This window comes from Astatotilapia calliptera, chromosome 11 (genome assembly GCF_900246225.1).
Source record: "Astatotilapia calliptera chromosome 11, fAstCal1.2, whole genome shotgun sequence".
NCBI lineage: Eukaryota > Metazoa > Chordata > Actinopteri > Cichliformes > Cichlidae > Astatotilapia > Astatotilapia calliptera.
This window is the reverse complement of record NC_039312.1, coordinates 26,723,510-26,742,267: the sequence shown is the minus strand read 5'-3', so window position 1 is coordinate 26,742,267 and position 18,758 is coordinate 26,723,510. Positions and strand designations below refer to the sequence as shown.

The 18,758-nt window shown below is 41.3% G+C and overlaps 1 protein-coding gene across 2 annotated transcripts in view; it reads left to right on the top strand.

The window, feature by feature from the left end:
• slc9a1a (solute carrier family 9 member A1a) overlaps window positions 1-17,483 on the top strand; it is a 37,613-nt gene extending 20,130 nt beyond the window's left edge. Inside the window, exons 6-13 of one of the 2 annotated variants that reach the window (XM_026184572.1) lie at window positions 1,642-1,731; window positions 4,130-4,200; window positions 4,523-4,699; window positions 5,518-5,641; window positions 6,001-6,102; window positions 15,142-15,223; window positions 15,512-15,568; window positions 16,068-17,483. In XM_026184572.1, the coding sequence (XP_026040357.1) occupies window positions 1,642-1,731; window positions 4,130-4,200; window positions 4,523-4,699; window positions 5,518-5,641; window positions 6,001-6,102; window positions 15,142-15,223; window positions 15,512-15,568; window positions 16,068-16,357 (993 nt within the window). In that variant the 3' untranslated portion in view covers window positions 16,358-17,483. The remainder of the gene's footprint in view (window positions 1-1,641; window positions 1,732-4,129; window positions 4,201-4,522; window positions 4,700-5,517; window positions 5,642-6,000; window positions 6,103-15,141; window positions 15,224-15,511; window positions 15,569-16,067) is intronic. The other variant, XM_026184573.1, reaches the window with a different exon arrangement.
• The last annotated feature ends 1,275 nt before the right edge of the window (window positions 17,484-18,758 follow it).

Genomic DNA, 18,758 nt, shown 5'->3' with positions numbered 1-18,758 from the left:
TTCAGTGTTGCACATGCATTGTGTTTTGTTTATTTTAAGCACTGCGGTGCATCACTTAGCCATGTCAGATAAACCAGTCTCCAGGTGGGATTGTAGGAAGATTTTCAGAGGTTATTTGGCCCCAGACAGGCAGCAACTAAAATAAAACCCTGAAAGCACATTCTCTCGCTTTAAAACTTAGATTTCAAACATATTTTATTCATGCTGCTGGAACTCTGGTTCTGTCGCCAGCGCAGACCAGGAGTTTGTAATTAGAAGCCTCTTTTACCTCCAAGGTTTAGTTTGTGTCTGTATCTGCATGAGCATTGTTATTTGGAAGTTTTACTGATATGAAGTGAAAAGCTTCATTATTTTATTTGTCAGTCGGCATATGAATGAGATTTCCCTTTTTTTGGGTTACTTGTGTTTGTCTCCTCGTGGCCATTACACTAGGAACTGAGCCCTTAACAAGTCTGGATTTATGATCTTGGTCATGGCTAAATGTCTAATTTAGTGTCAGTGATGTTTTAACTGGCATGACTGTTTATTCAAGATGGCCACGTGAAACTATTTCGTTTGGTAGGACATTCATGATGTTTATAATGTAGTTAAATTTTAAACTACAGTACAGAGAGTGTTATATTTCTGTAATTATGAGCAGGCATTGTTACAAGTGTAGAAACATGATAAAATTCACTCAGACTAAAAATAATGGGTCTTTTGTTCAGGCTCAGATGGCAAATTGTTAAAAAATACAATCAGTCTTATTGGGCCAGCCTGACACTGATTAGCTGTGCCAATGAGGTGAAAGTGCAGCATTTTAATCAAATCGCAAGTTCCCTGAAGAAAGGAATGTCATCTTTGAAAGTTCTTGTATATTAATCCTTATATATGTATGGAGTAAACATGAGGTGATAAAGGCAAAGGAATCCTGTGCTTACATGCCTGTATTATTAAACAGCAGGAATCCTCTGTCATCCAGTTTATGCCATTACCGTTAACCAGATGGCTGTCTTAATCTGTTTAATAAGCAGAATGATACATTCAAGCTGCCGAGGTGCAGAGCGGTGCAATTATGCCATATAATAACATAAGAACATTTCCAGTATAACTAAGTGAAAGTTAATTAAGAGAATGAAAGATGCTGATGTTTGTTTCTGTTTTTTGTCAGAGTTATTTCTCAATGTTTGCAGTTTAAAAAGCAGATATATTTACAAACATGAAAACAAACATTATTAGGCATTATAAGATGGGGAGGATGAAGGGAGACCCGTACAGAAGACTTGTTCGTGTTATGCAAATTTTTAGCTCCATTTTTACATTTACTATGTAACAAACTAGTTATACATGATTTTGTTGAAATCTGGGACTTCCTGTACATTCCAAAATATTATGTGCTGTGGGATTTTCTAACAAATGTGCATTGTAACACTACTCAGCCTTCAGCTGATTTCGGTAACCGGGACTGATCTGATTTAAAAAGTGTGGAGCTTCTTCATGACTTTGACAAAGAGATGAAGAAATGTTAGAAAAACACTACAATAAGTTTTAATTGTTTGAACAGACGGGTAGATGCAGATACGTTTCTGTCTTTACCACGTTAACCACTGTAGGGAGGTGTGTACATTGCATAATGTTTTCTTCCTCTTATCCTCCTTGAAGGGCATGACCATCAAACCCCTGGTGGAGCTGCTGGCGGTGAAGAAAAAACAAGAGGCCAAACGCTCCATTAATGAAGAGATCCACACCCAGGTACAGCCTTCTGCCTTCAGCCATTCACAGCAGTCAACTGTCAGTTGCAGTGATTGCACAGACAGATGACTCAGAACCTTTTGGGATGTATTTGACAAATACTGGAATTATTTGAACTAGTGGAATTTCAGTTCAATGCAGTTTTATTTATGTAGCACCAAACAGTCACCTCGAGGCACTTTATTTTGCAAGGAATGTGTGCAACATCCACCCAACCATCAATCAGTCCTTTTTCTTAGCTGCTTATCAAACTTGGGGTCAGTGGAATCTAGAGCCTATCACAGCTGTGGGTGAGAGGCGGTGTAAAACCTGGACAGGTCACCAGTCCATGTAAGAGCTAACACAGAGAAATAGATATCCAGGCACCCACGTAGCCACACCTATGGGCAAATTGCAATCACCACTTAAGCTAACAAGCATATGTTTGGCAAGAAGGGTGTTACACATTCCTTTCAGTGGTAGTTATGTAATATTCTCCTGAGAGCTGAGGAAAAAAGAATCTTTCCATTGAACTTTTTTTTTTTTGTAATCTCCTGCCTCTTTGGAGCTAGAAGAGGCCACACAAACACATGAGAAAGCCAAGGATGTCCTCTATTTAGTACATCAGGCCTGGTAGGGTAGCTCAAATAAGTCAAAAGATATAGACCAAAAACAAATGCCCATTAGAGAGGACATAAATGAATAGCCTGGTTCTCAGGAGGATATGTGAAATGCTTTTCAACTGATGAGGCCTCTGAGGTCGTTTAGGTTTTCAAACTTTGGTCGTTGCTCCCACCTACTGACAGTGTGGTGGTACTGCATAGTTGTATAACGTGTTTGATGTACACGCAGTGATTGTCAATTCACACTTGGATCATAAAATTAGTTTTTGGTGACCCGTACTATAATACCAACACTTTGGTCGTACAGTTTTTCTCCTTTTTTCTTTTAACTGTCTGATTTAAGTCAAACTCATCACATCCAAAAGCATGTCTGGTATCTGTACTTTTTGATACTCTAGAAATTTTAACCGCAGTGGTTCACTGACCTACTGTTAAAGTCATTAACCCATCTCAGAAAATTAGACTGCACATGAGCAGACACACAAACATGCACACAGGCATCTATGAGTCACCAGCTTTTGATGCAAAATAGGCAGGCAGCCCTAATGGCTTGCCCTTCACTGTAAAACACCAGAGGTTAGATTCACTGAGATGCTTGAGGAAACTCTGCACTAAGTTATATTGTGGCAAATAATCTGCATACTAGCCCATTTTCTGCCATCTCCATTGTGTTTGGTTGCTTTTCTTCATTTCCCAGTACATTGCTGCTGGGATACATTTCTCAGCTTGGCATTGGTATCAGAATGTAAATTATATTCCGTTTGTATAACTATAGAGCTGAAAAGGAAAATATCACCTTGAGATGGTAAGATTGTTATCACTACATAATGTGGTGTGGTCATAAAGAGTTAAATCGGACACAGTGTACTGGTTTCTGTATTGAGGTGTTGAATAGACATAAGCTGGTCTAAGGAGAAACCCCACAGTTAAGGATTTTGTAGCTGAAGAACATTACAGAATGGATCCCTATATATTGATCTTTTCATTATTTAGCATCAATTGCTGCCGCTTTTAAAAATGAGACCTTTTAACCCCCACTGTTCAGGGCAGTCAGTCTTTATGTGAATCAGTTACTCCTGACAAAGCAGAAGTAGATTGCACAGTTCTGCTTAATGACTTGTTCCCATAGCAACACCGACTGTCAGACTGTCATCTGCAGGCTTAGTCAGAGCACCGGTCTGATTGGCGAACCAGCTGCAGGCTGAGCAACAAATCCATTGGTGTGTTTCTTCAGTTCTCTGAGCAGGCATGGTGCCACTGTTAAGAAATCCTGTCAAATCAATCACCTGGCTGCTGCTGCTGCTGGTCATATCTCATAGATTCTGTTTTAACCTGAATTGTCGGCTGCTGTTTAGTACAACGATGATGATGATGTCGGACTAATCTCAGAGGGTGTTTACAACAAATGTAACAGCAGTAATGCAAGAATTACAAGATGTAGCTGAGTATTGAGTATAGTATAAGAGTGAATGTAATCATGGTTACACGACAAATACTTTCACATTCAAGTGGTATGCTGTAGATGGAGGGATGCAAAATATAGAAACTTGCAATTGTTACTTACATAAAAGAAATTTGCTCTAAATCCAGTAAATGTAATATGTTCCTTTGGATGTAATTTATAATAGATGGAGGGTTACTTTTTGCGTCTTTGCACCACTCTGAGCCTGTTTTACTATATATGAGACTTCTCCCCAGAGAGGATCTGGGTCAGTAGAGTCCAGAAAGTCTGATTCATTCTGGAGTACAATTTTTAAGGCTCTTCAGCAACTATTGTGGCTTTTTCCCATCCCCAGTTCCTTGACCACTTACTCACTGGCATCGAGGATATCTGTGGACACTATGGACATCACCACTGGAAGGACAAGTATGGATTTTAAAGAGAATCAATCTGACATAACATTATTAATTTTATAACTCAAATACAGCTAACTGTAACAATACTTATTACAAATTACTTGTATGTATCGACTAGTTTGAAATATTTAGTAATTGCTCTTTTTTTTTTTTTTTTTTTTTTTAAAACTTGTTAATTGTCAAAATTGAAAATGTTGAACTTGGCCTCTTCTTCATCTAATTACAACATATTTATTTATGTCAATAAATGCAGAAATGCTGTTGCCAGTAATTAATTCATGTATTTCACTCTTTGTCTCTGTCTTAATTTTTCGCTCCCTTTGTCCTCTCAGACTCAACCGCTTCAACAAGAAGTATGTGAAGAAGTGCCTGATTGCCGGCGAACGCTCCAAGGAGCCGCAGCTCATTGCCTTCTACCACAAGATGGAGATGAAACAGGCCATTCAGCTGGTGGAGAGTGGAGGGGGAATCAAGATGCCTTCTGCTGTGCCTTCCACTGTTTCCATGCAGTGAGTGCTAAACAGCATCGTGCTCAAAGTCATTTTTATCGTAATGTTTTTTGTTTGTTTGTTTTTTACAGTGTTGGGAACATTTAGGTGAACGCAATTCATCTACTCACTAAATTGTACAACAGTAGTGACATTAAGGCCTGATATGGTGGCGTAATACATAACCACAGAAAAAAGTTGACAGGCTTAAATTTCACTGATATCATAAACATGAGACACAAATGAACATATGACCATATATATGCTCATTCTTTGTGTGTGTGTTCGTACATAATTATACATTTTTTAAAGACATTTTTAGCCCTTTTTTATTATCTTTTGGGTTTGTCCATAGCTTTGAAGTTGGGAAGACTGATGACAGGAAATGGCTCATGCTTAAATGGCCACTGATGCATTACAGATTCTTTGCTAATACTTTTGTATAAACAACACCTTCTCTCTTGTTTTTCTTCTACCAAGTAACAAGGAGTGTTTGGTAACTGTAAAGGTCTTCTTGGATAGTTGTATTATCCAAGAAGGATAAGCAATCAGTGTTAAATCACTAAAGGATCCTTGACTAGTCTTAATTTCTAGTGTAAGTGAGTCCATCTTCACCAATTGTGAAATGGTGTGTGTGCATAGTAGGAAACAGTAGTATTAACACAAAGGAAAATCCTTTGTGTTATGTTGTGCAGAAAGATAAGTAGCTGTGCTTCATCAAATGTGTCTAATCTTTAAGCATCATCGATGTGTTTATACACGTTTAAGTTGTGTAACTGTTGTGCTATACAAACACTGTTATTTTTTTATTTTTTTTTCCCCCTCTGTGTCATTGTCAGGAACATCCAGCCCAGGCCTTCTACCAAGCCTGCACCAGAGCGAGCTATTCCACAGCTGTCTAAAAACAAAGAGGAGGAAATCCGGAAAATCCTCAGGACCAACCTTCAGAGGACACGACAGAGGGTAACTTTGCTTACAAATGAATAGTTAGACTCTTTATTGATATGCTTGTTTCTCATCTGGATGAAAAATTGCCCTTGTCTCAATGGGAGTTAAGCATTCCATAATAAGTATTGATTGGTGCTCACAAGGGATCTCCCTCCCATTAGTTCATAACACATTTATTGATTTTTGAGATAGACTTGGAGTTAAAATAATTAGTTCTGCACATTTTTTTTTTTTTTTTGTTAAAGGACACAAAATTAATTAATTTAGTTTGGAAAATAATTTTATTAGTTCTGATCATAACCTGCCTAAATGTGCAGTGATGTTTGCAGGACTGCAATCTCTTTAACGTGTGTTCATGTGTCTGTCTTTCTCAGCTGCGCTCGTACAACAGACACACACTGGTGGCCGATCCTTACGAGGATGGACTCAGCGATTTATTCCTAAAGAAGCAAAAGATGTTTCAGATAGAGAAGAAGGTAAGTTTCAGTTTTTGAAGTCGAATTTTTTCGAACAAACATTTGCCAGAATAAATAAATCTGTATTGAAGAAAACAACCTATTGTGACTCAAAGTATATTTCATAGAACCAAAGGAGCAGTTTTTCTACCTTTTTTTTTTTTTTTTTTTTTAAGTACTGGGTAGCCAACAGTATAATGATTCAACTAAAACTATGATTTGTGTTTTAATTAGAGTCCACCCTCATTCTCTTAAATTAATTTTCCTGTCACAAATAGGAGCTGATTGATTCTCACAGTTGAGTGGCTCTGTGATTATTTTCATTTTAGCCAGCCTGTAATTAGATAATAAAAATAGACTTCTGTTTAGGCTAAATTGAATGTGCTAGAAGTTACTGTAGGCTCAAGATGATGTCTGCAGAGTTTAATGAAGCGACACATAATTTTAATAAAGTTGCTGTATAACATTGATTAATGATGTCTCTATCTCTGAGCTGGTTCAGTTTGGTTGCTGTATTTTCCAACCAATTTAATGAGACAGAAACTGGATTTCTTGCCATCTGAGATTTGTACATTACTGATTTTGAATGTTTAGATATAGAACTGTGCAAAAGTCTCAAGTCACCCACGTTTCTTTGTTTTGCGTACAAGGAGTCAGGCTTTATTGTAGTTTTTTTTTTTTTTTTTTTTTTTTTTCCCTCCCCCAAAGTGATCTTGAACAATAGTTCTTCAGCCTTTCTAAAGGTCTTACAAAGTTTGTCTTTGAAGATTCCGAATCAGAATCAGAATACTTTATTGATCCCTGGGGGAAATTATTTTTTGTTACAGTGCTCCATTTTAAACCAACATTAAGACAAGACAGACAATACGCTAACTAAGAATAGTACAATATATACATATATATATATACATACATACATACATACATACATACATACATACATACATACATACATAAGTCACTTATAAATAAATAGTTGGAAAAGAAACGTGTAGTTGTAGCAGCAAACAGTGTGTTAAGTGGATGCGTTGTACAGGGAGATGGCCACAGGCAGGAATGATTTCCTGTGTCGTTCAGTGGTGCTTTTCGGTAATCTCAGTCTCTCACTGAACGAGCTCCTGTGACTGACCAACATGTCATGGAGTGGGTGGGAGGTGTTATCCAACATTGTCTTTATCTTGGACAGCATCCGCCTCTCCGACACCACCTTGAGGGAGTCCAGCTCCATCCCCACAACATTGCTGGCCTTACGGATCAGTTTATTAAGTCTGTTGGCATCTGCGACCCTCAGCCTGCTCCCCCAGCATGCAACAGCATAGAGGATCGCACTGGCCACCACAGACTCATAGAAAATCCTCAGCATTTTCTGGCAGATGTTGAAGGACCTCAGTCGCCTCAAAAAATAGAGACGACTCTGGCCCTTCCTGTAAAGTGCTGTGGTGTTTTTAGCCCAGTCCAGTTTATTGTCAATGTGTACTCCAAGGTATTTATAGTCCTCCACAATGTCAACACTGACCCCCTGGATTGAAACAGGGGTCAAGTGTTTCCTGGTCTTCCTGAAGTCCACGATCAGTTCCTTGGTCTTTGCCACATTGAGCTGCAGATGATTCTGCTCACACCACGTGACAAAGGAGTCGACCACAGCCCGGTACTCTGTCTCATCATCCCTGCTGATGCATCCAACCACCGCAGAGTCATCAGAAAACTTCTGAAGATGGCAGGTCTCTGTGCAGTGGCTGAAGTCTGTGGTGTAGAGGGTGAAGAGGAAGGGGGAGAGGACAGTCCCCTGTGGTGCCCCTGTGTTGCTAATCACCTTGTCAGACACACACTGTGGGAGACGTACATATTGTGGTCTTCCTGTCAGGTAATCAACAATCCAGGACACCAGAGAAGCATCCACCTGCATCGCTGCTAACTTATCACCCAGGAGGGTCGGCCTGATGGTGTTGAAAGCACTGGAAAAGTCAAAAAACATGACCCTCACAGTGCTCGCCGGCTGGTCCAGATGGGTGTAGACACGATTGAGCAGGTAGATGATGGCGTCCTCTGTTCCGAGACGAGGCTGATAAGCGAACTGAAGGGGATCCAGATGTGGTCTTACTATGGGTCGCAGCTGGTCCAGGATGAGCCTTTCCAGGGTCTTCATGATGTGGGAGGTCAGTGCCACGGGCCTGTAATCCTGGGGGCCACTGGGACGAGGCGTCTTTGGTACAGGGACGAGGCATGATGTCTTCCACATCACCGGGACCCTCTGCAGACTCAGACTCAGTATAAACAGTTTATGAAAGACTCCACACAGCTGGGGGGCACAGGCCTTGAGGACAAGGGGACTCACTCCGTCTGGTCCAGCAGACTTGCCTGAGTGAAGTCTCCTCATTTGCATCTCAACCTGGTATTGAGTGAAGGTGATGGGTGGGGGAGGGGTGTCAGGAATCTCACAGGAGGCAACATGTGAAGAGAGAGGCTGGCACAGTGGTGTGGCTCTGGATTCCAGGCTGACTGCAGGTGAGGTTGTGGGGGTGGGAGCAGACACTGTGGTGTCGAATCTATTGAAAAACAGATTCAACTCGTCGGCTCTATTCTCACCTCCCTCAGCTCCCCTGCTGTTGGTTGGCCTGAATCCAGTGATGGTCTTCATGCCCCTCCACACCTCTCTCATGCTGTTCTGCTGGAGTTTCCACTCCAGCTTCCTCCTGTAATTGTCCTTAGCCTCTCTGATCTTGTCCTTTAGTAACACCTGGACCTTCCTCACCTCCTCTTTGTTGCCCCCTCTGAAAGCCCTCTTCTTGTTGTTGAGGAGGGCTTTGATGTCCTTAGTCACCCACGGCTTGTTATTTGGGTAACAATGAACAGTCTGAGCTGGAACAATGGAGTCGGTGCAGAAAGTTATGTAGTCTGTGATACACTCAGTAAGCCCATTGATGTCCTCGGCGTGAGGCTCACAGAGTGTTTCCCAGTCGGTCACCTCGAAACAGCCCTGTAGTTCCGCTATTGCCTCCTCTGACCACCTCCTAACAGTCCTGGTGGTCACAGGTTCCCTCCTCACAATTGGCACATAGCGGGGGGTGAGGTGAATCAGGTTATGATCTGACCTACCAAGTGGGGGGAGGGAGGAGGAGCTGTATGCATCCTTGACGTTAGCATACAGTAAGTCTAAAGTTTTCTCTCCCCTGGTGGGACAGTCCACATATTGTTTGAATGTTGGTAGTGTATTGTCCAGTGATACATGGTTGAAGTCACCCGAGATCACAATAAAGGCACTCGGGTGCTGAGTCTGTAGCCGAGCTATGGCAGAGTGGATAGTGTCACATGCAGCTGTGGGGTTAGCAGAGGGAGGAACATAAACAGCCACCAAGATGACGTGAGAGAATTCCCTGGGTAAATAATACGGCCTGAGTCCAACAGCACACAGTTCAATGTCTGGGCAACAAATCCTTTCTTTGATTGTTATGTTGGCAGGGTTACACCACCGGTTGTTAACTAAAACAGCAAGCCCACCTCCTTTCCGCTTACCGCTAGCGATGCTGTCCCTGTCCGCCCGAACAGTGTGGAAGCCTTCCACGGAAGCATTCTCATCGGGAATGACCTGGTGCAGCCATGATTCGGTGAAACACATCAGGCTACACTCTCGGTATTCCCTCTGACTCCGTACCAGTGCTGAGAGCTCGTCGATTTTACTTGCCAACGATCGCACATTTCCCATCACGATAGACGGCAGACACGGTTTAAACCTCCTCCTCGCTTCGAGCCTCCGCTGTCTCACCGTCACCTTTTTTCAATCAATCAATCAATCAATCAATCTTTATTTATAAAGCACTTTTCATACAGAGAAAATGTAGCACAAAGTGCTTTACATAGTTAAAAGCAGCCCACCCCACCCTCCAACTCACTCCCCACACTCTCAATACACATATATCCCCCCACCCACACACACATACACACACACGCGCACACTTAAAGAGTAAAAATTGGGCTGGGCTCGCATGAGCCAAGTGAGGAAACACTATAACAGGGAGCCGTCTGCACCGGGAGCCGGTCACAGACCGCAGCCTCCAGGCTGGGCACACAGCAGGAGGGAGGCAAAGAAGCCCCCCAGCCAGGCTGAGAGGACCCCAGAGACCCAGCAGCCACGGTCAATAACAGCCCCGGTGCAGAGAGCGCCCTCCGAGGAAACACTGGAGATATGACGCAATACAATATATATAGGGTAAAATGATAAAATAAATAAGAACAGGATACAATATAAATATAAATAGAATAAGAAGATTAAAAAATGAATAAGAATAAAATCAAACAAATATTAGGTAAATCCTAAATTAATAATAGAATAACAGGATAGAATAAATAAGCATAAAATAAATAAACGCTAAGTAAAAGCTAAATTAAAAAGGTGGGTCTTGAGCCTGTTCTTAAAAACATGTACGTTCTCTGCGGCCCTGAGCTCCTCCGGCAGGCTGTTCCACAGACGAGGACCATACCACTGAAAAGCTGCCTCTCCGTGAGTATGTGTCCTGACTTTAGGGACAATCAAAAGGCCAGTACCAGAGGACCTCAGGGTCCGCGAGGGTTCGTATGGTAAAAGCAGATCTGAGAGATAAGAAGGCCCAAGACCATTAAGACATTTAAAAACCAATAAAAGAACTTTAAAATCGATCCTGAAACACACGGGGAGCCAGTGCAGCGATTCTAAAACTGGTGTAATGTGGGCCCGCCCTCTGGTCTTCGTCAGCACACGAGCTGCCGAGTTTTGCAAGAGTTGTAAAGTTGAAATATTCTTCTTAGGAAGACCAGAGAGCAGGGCATTACAGTAATCAATGCGACTGGTAATGAAAGCATGCATCAGCATCTCCGTGTTGGCCCGAGAGAGAATAGGGCGGACTCTGGCTATATTTTTTAGATGATAAAATCCAATTTTAGTTACATGTTTAATATGTGGGATAAAACCAAGCTCAGAGTCAAAAATAACACCCAGGTTTTTCACTTGTAGCGAAGGACATAGTGAAAATGCCTCTAATTTAGGCAAGAGTTTCTCTCTCTGAGCCTCAGGACCGACAATTAAAACTTCAGTTTTGTCCTGGTTAAGTTGTAAAAAGTTTTCTGCCATCCAAGATCTTATATCCAAGATACAGTTAAAGAGGGCATCCATTTGTCTGGTGTCATCAGGAGACACGGAGATGTACAGCTGCGTGTCATCAGCGTAACTGTGGAAGTTCACTCCATGCCTCCTGATGACACCGCCGAGAGGGAGCATATACAAATTAAAAAGTACAGGGCCTAGAACCGACCCTTGAGGCACACCACATGTCATTTTATGGATCTTAGAGGAGCATGTATCCATACTCACCATAAAAGTTCTGTCAGAGAGATAGGAAGTGAACCAGCTGTGTACAGCACCAGAGAGGCCCACCATGTGTTTCAGTCTGTTTAAAAGAATAGCGTGGTCTACTGTATCAAAGGCTGCGCTTAGATCCAGTAGCACCAGGACTGAGAGCTTTTGGGAGTCCCAGTTACATCTAAGATCATTTAAAACCTTTAGGAGAGCCGTCTCTGTGCTGTGGTTCACCCTAAATCCAGACTGGAATATCTCCAGGATCTGTCTATCATTGAGAAAATCAGTAATCTGAGTAAAAACAAGTTTTTCTAAGACTTTACTTAAAAATGGTAAGTTGGATACAGGTCTGTAGTTATTAAAATCATTACAATCCAAATTGCTCTTCTTCAGAAGGGGCCTCACCACCGCCGTTTTAAAGGCAGCAGGGAAGACACCCAACTGAAGAGAGCAATTCATCATGTATAAAAGCTCAGCCTCAAAAAATCCATAAAGTGTTTTAAAGAGTGAAGAAGGAATTGGATCTAAAAGACATGTGGTGGGTCTCACTGTGGAGAAAACCTTCTGAAAGTTCTCAGCATTAACCAGGACAAAGCTGTCCAGTGTCTCCTCAGGTACAATCGAGCCCTCAGATGTATTTAAAATCATATCACGATTAGATAAAATATCAGATCTGATGGCGCTGATCTTTCCCCTGAAGTGGTCTGCAAACTGCTCACAGAGTGAGTCTGTGGGGGTTCTTTGGGAGCTGTTAAAATCAGGGTTAAATAAATGATCTATGGTGGAAAAGAGGACCTTGGGATTATTTTTGTTAATACTGATTATTTTGGCGAAGTATGAATTTCTTGACTTCCTTAATGTATTATTGTACACTTTAAGTTGCTCGCAAAATATTTGATGGTTGATAGTATTTTTATTTTTCCTCCATCTCCTTTCTGCTGCCCTGCAATTTCTTTTGAGTTTTTTGACTTCTTCGTTTCTCCAGGGTGATGCATGTTTTACGTTAATCTTTTTGGTGGTGAGTGGAGCAACGGAGTCAAGGCTTTTCTTCAGTTTGCTGTTGAAATAACTAAAAATCAAATCGCAGGATGCAGGTAAAATCACAGGGGGGCATTCGTCTAAAACCCTGGTAAAATTTGCAGCCACTTCAGAGGTTAGATAGCGCCTCCTCACAGTTCGCACCGAGGTCTCCCGCTGAATAAAACCGGTGATGTTAAAAAACACACAGTAGTGGTCAGAGACAGCCAAGTCAACAACAGAGGACACGCTGGTGGACAGCCCATGGGTGATGACCAGGTCCAGAGTGTGTCCTCTGTTGTGAGTCGGCTGCGTGACGTGCTGGGTAAAATCCAAACAGTGAAGAATGTTTAAGAATTCTTTTGTTGCAGGGTCAGAAGAATTATCTATGTGCAGGTTAAAATCACCGGTTAAAATTATCATGTTATATTTTGAATGTATGTTTGTTAAAAATTCTGAGAATTCCTTGATAAAAGCAGCGCTGTCTTTAGGTGGTCTATAAACTGTGACAGATAAAACTGGAGGGCTGCTGAAAACAATAGCATGGAATTCAAAAGTGGTAAAATGATCAAATAAAATTTGTTTGGTGGTGAGTGTGTTGTTGGCTAAAGATGCAGTCCCACCACCTCTCTTACCACTTCTAATAGAAAAAGAGAAATTAAAATTTGGTGGGGAGGCCTCAGTGAGAACAACTGGTGCATCCGAACCCAGCCATGTTTCAGTTAAAAATAAACAGTCAAGTTTATTATCTATAATTAAATCATTAATAATAAAAGACTTGTTCGACAGAGAGCGTACATTTAAAAGTGCCATACTGATTGAGACTGGTGGATTTTTGACAATAGAGTTGGATGGATGTTGATATTTTTGAAGAGGCCGGAGGTTATTAATATTTTTGGAGTTACTGGATTTATGATAATTCTGTTGCTCTCTGTTTGTGATTATGACGGGTATTGTGTTGACTGTGGGAGAGAAAGGTCCTAGTCCAGAGTTTTGTGTATTACTGTTAAAAGTGGAACAAATATAGGAGCTGGGACCAGGGGAACATCAGTCAGTGGCAGACGGATCAGCAGGTAATGTCAGTTTGGGGTAGTGACAGGGCGATGTGCGGGAGTGCTGTACGCCAAATGCCAAATTGGCGGACAGCAAACGGCGTCCCCAGGCGTTGAGGTGGAGCCCGTCTGCCCCAAAAAGATGCCTCCTCTCCCAGAAGGCATCAAAGTTGTTAATAAAACCCACGCCGTGGGAGACACAGGCGGAGGAAAGCCAGGTGTTAAGGCTGTCCTTGACCTCTGCATCCCCGATGTGTTTTCCTCCAAATTTCAGCTGGTACTTCTGCGGGCACTTCTGCGGGCCTGGCCAGCGAGCCGGCCGGCATCAGGGCGATCAGCTGATCTCTGGAGTAAACAGTCCGTGCGTGTAGGAGATGTGCCGCGGTCCCGTTCCATGATAAAAGTAACAGTTCCACGGCCACCAGAAGAACAAAAACTCTCTCAATCCACAGGATTGAGTAAGAGATAGAAAACGGAGGAAAATACAAGTCAGAAAAAAAAAAGAATACGTAAGAAAAAAGAGCTAAACTAAGAGAAAAGCAGGAGCGACTGTAACAGGCTGCACGCTGGTTGGCGCATGCGCACTTAACAGATTGTGTGCTTTTCCACCCATTTTGTTTTACCTCACTATTTTCAGAGCAGTGTTGTTTGTTTTGTTTTGTTATTTGTGTGTTGTAAGCTGCTTAACACTGAGGGATGAATCATTCAGGCATAAAAAAAACACCTAACTCGAGGGATGAACCAGTGTTGTGTCTGCACATACCAGACAACTTAGCAAATAATCAGTTTTAAATTGTATTTTTATGCATTAAAGGCACTAGCAGCCTGTCACAAAAACGCATAATTTTTTCCTTTTTTATTTTGTTGAATCTGTGACAAATGGAAAATTTAATACAATTTGACAGACGGGGTGATTTCACAAAGGGATATTAGCCAGAAACTTGGCACAGCTCAGCCTGGTGTGCAGAGTGTCCTTAAAAATTAAGGAAACTGGACAAGTGGAGGACAGAAAAACTGCTTATAGCAGATAAGCAATATCTGAAAGTCATGTCCTTAATAAATAGGAAAGAATTCAACAAAGACCTGAGAAGGAACCTAAGAGATGCATCTGGCCCTTCAGTTAATCTATCTACTATTTGCTAAAGCTTCATCAGAAATGGTCTCAGAGGAAAGAGGGGTTGTCAAGAGCCAAAGGAAAGATAGTAGGGAGAAAAGGCTGAGGTAGGACAAATTACACGACTGGGCTGAACAGGTGTTCACTCCAGAACAGGTGTTCTGGAGTGATGAATTTATATTAGAAAATTTTTGGATCAAATCGTTGTCGGTATGTATGGAGTAGCAGTGAGTGTCGACAGCCATCTGTAAAGCACAATAGAGGCTTTGTCATGGTTTGGGGCTTCATTTCAGGCGGTTGTGTTGGGCAAAAATGATGGAATTATGAATGAAAAGTACCATCAGATTTTGATCCAGCATGCAATATCATATACAAGGCCTCTGATTAGCAAGAGCTTCATTGTTTCCATGTTTCAATAAGTGTTGCACCCCTTTTCTATGGCCAGTTTTTGACACTTGTACAATACTGTATTATATGTTTTGCTTGATTACATGGAGAAGGCTAAACCATCCCACACCAACAATATCTGTTTTTTTTTTTTTTCCTAGTTAAAGGAGATGAATACCTACCTGACGGTCCCTGCCCCTCCCCCTGATTCCCCGACCATGTGCAGAGCCAGACTGGCCTCAGGTAAATGCATGTCTGAATCATTCTTAGCTCCAGCCAAATGAAAACAGCCAGTAGTCTCAACCATCTTACTTTCAGGTACCTCCTGAAATAATGTAAGAAAATGTCTTTAATGGGACACAGAAGATTCAGAGATTGTATTTCGTTAGGGTCACACGATACCATTTGCAGAGCAATAAAGACCATAGAAACACTATTACCGTTCCCAGCTGCAACAAATATTTCCCCACTAATGGAAATGTGTTTGCATGTGCCAGCCAGCATGTAAAACAATCTGTGGTTTTATTTTAGGCAAACATACTGATTTCAAACCTGATCAGGTGCAAAAAGGAAACAAAATGTGTTCAGGTATGTTGTGAGCGTAGAGAAGATTAATCGTAAGCCGTGCTATCACATGAGCAATTCTAACACGCATGTGTCAGTTACCCTGCTTGTAAGCACTCAGTAATCATTACTAATGATGTGACTCATTACTAAACTGATAAAAGCCACGTACAGGTGATTTATTGTAGCCAAGCATATTGGAGTTGAGCATGTTACATGTGAGGAGTTTCAGTTTGTGTTCTTCACTTTAACTGAAAGTTGGCATGTGGTGCACCTTTAATTGATCATGACTAACTTTACCCTATTTTTTGTTACACTAGAAATAATGGGAACGGTCCTAAAGCCTGTTGTTGTGTAGTTTTGTGCAGTGATTCTGTTGCCCTTAATATTTGTTCATCTACTTGTACATCCACTGGTACTTGTTCGTGCATGCTGAAGGAATGATTGTGTGATATTATATCCCTTTTAAAGGCTGGTGAAATAAGTTGAAATCCCTCATATTCTACCTGTGTCCTGCTTATAGACCCGCAAGCCTACAGCATTAAGCCTGCATCGAACAAGGTGCCCATGATCCAGGTAGACCTGGCCTCTCCTCAGTCTCCAGACTCAGTTAATCTGTTGGATGAGTTCGGACAGGCTAACCAGCAGGAGGAGGAGGAGCAGGGCCTGATGATGAAGCCCCCGTCGAGGCCACGGGAAGCTAAAAAGCCGAGTGAAGAGGATGAAGCAAAAGATCAGCAGAGATTAATGAGGTGTCTGAGCGACCCTGGTCCCAGTGCAGACGAAGATGAGGATGGGGCCTTCCTCCCCTGAGACGACAGACTAGTTAGAGGGAAGAGGGCTGCTTCACCGCTCTGCTCTAAATTATCTCTTTGGTTCAGAAACCAACAAGCCAAAACTGCAAATGCTGTATGAACGGGAAACAAAAAGCAAAAGGAGAGTTCCTGAGAACGGCAGGGGGAAGAGTCATTAGTTTGTGATTCTCATTGCTCTTTATTTTATTAGGTAGCAGTGGTAGAGCGACAGCTGGAGATGGTGGAGGGTTTTGATGAAAGTCTGAGACATTCAGGAAAGAACTATGCATTACCAAAGGTTTGGACTGTTCCAGTTTCAGACGATCTTGTTTTTACTTTAGCATCAGACTGTTTTTTTTTTTCGTCTTGATGATAGTGTTGTTGTTAGTTTTATGTTTGGTCATGTTTTTACAGCTTCTGTCTTCAAAAACCACGTTCTCACTTGCTGGGTAAGCCACAAAAACGACTTCAACCTAGCTTTGACTTTTATTGCACTCGAGTTTCTCGCCGTCATTCTGTCACTTAAAGTTCCTGGGCATCCAATTGTTTAGATTGTAGCTTTTTAGAAATTTCTAGGCCTTATTTGATGTCAAACCTTTTCACTTGGTGCATTTTTAAAAATCGTATCTGTTTTTTATGACATACTTTAATTTCAGGGACGCAAACATCTGTTTGTGGGTTATGGGTTGAAAGCTGGATGTTTTTTAGTCGCTGTGTAAACCACAGTTGTTTTCCTGTCTGTTGAGCGACTTTATGGGGTCTACAACACCTACAAACCTGAAGAGTTTTACAAATTTCTTAGGCCGTAAAGCAGTACAGATGTTTTGATCTGCCAGTATACATATAAATTCTCCACCCAAGTTAAATCACATATTGTCATATCCTTTTATGTATGTTTTATTTTCAGTTAATAAGACCCTTTAAAATTCACTCAAGCATCAGTAGAGTTGTCAAAGTAGATGTTATTAATATACTGCCCATCAGCTTTCACACTCATATTTTAGACCCATATGTATTTTAAAGACCTTTAACCTTTTTTTTTGTAACTGGCCTCATTGAGAAACATTTTTGCCTCGCATTATTGTTGAGGGTATAATAGAGCTGGGCGATAGAACGATAACGATATGTATCGCGATATAACTTTTACTCGATAGAGAAATTAAGCTATCGCGATAGACCTCGCCGCTCTTGTCCTCAAAAAAAAAAAAAAAAAGTCAGCCAATCCAAATTAAGTAGCGCAGAGCCAAACCAATCACAGCCGCAGCGTCACGTCGCGTGACTTGTTACGTACAGCACAAGTGCCAAGCCGCACGTGTGTTTGTTTGGGAAGCAGCCAGCGGGTAATGGAGCCAGCGTGTGTAGTTTGCAATATTTGCCTTTATTTATCTGAAAAAGTCTCATGTTCCTTAAGTACATCTACCCTGTTGAACTTATTATGGGAAATAAATATTTAAATAAAAACAAGCTGCTGATTTTTTCACATTTTACTTGTGAGCAACGGCACATTTAAATCTTACAAATATAGTTATTTGGCTTATATCGTGATAGATATCGTTATCGCCTGAAATGAAAAAAAAAACAACATATCGTGATATGAAAAAATCTCATATCGCCCAGCTCTAGGGTATAACAAGAGTTGAGAATTGAGGGTTAATTTGTGCAGAAATCAGTCCATGCCTCCTAACCTTCTTTAAAAAGCTAAGACTGCAGGCATGTCATGGCAAAAAAAAATCTAACTCTATGCAGCTCTGTAACAAATTCAGACTAAACAAAAAAGCTATATTAATGAATACCATTCATAAATTATGGCTTATACACATCATTGCTGAAGGCAAAGTTAAATCTACCCCTGGCATTAAGACAGTCTTTACACTTAACTAGAGTTTTTTGCACATCTAAGCAAGACTGAAACATTACCTGCAGGCATGAAAACTGAGTCTAGTGTTTCTTTGATATTCTTTATGGCTGAGCAGTGTGTTTGTAAAATACATCCACATCTTTTTACAGAGCTACTCAGTGATTTGGAATATATAACATTCGTTATTTAAGTTACTGATGCGATAAATTGCTGATTCCTGCTTGTCTGGTTAAATTCAATAAAAGGACAGTGGCCGATGCCACAGAGTTATTAGACGCGGGTGAAAGAACAACTCATGGGTTTAAAATCATATCGCTTGAATCGAGTGATGAATTTGGTTGTTTTCTTGGTGTAATTAACAACGGAACCCTTTTCAAGGTTCTTAAACCACAAACCTCACGTTACACCCGAGGAAAGAATAGAAGCGCCTGACTGTCCTTAGCTCCTCCTCCCATCATCTGCAAATTTCTAGATGTGGTTACTGTAGCAGGGGATCACATGCACTCATCTGAATGCGTGTGAAAGGGAGTAAATCTCAGCATAGCTACACCATTGCAGTTGA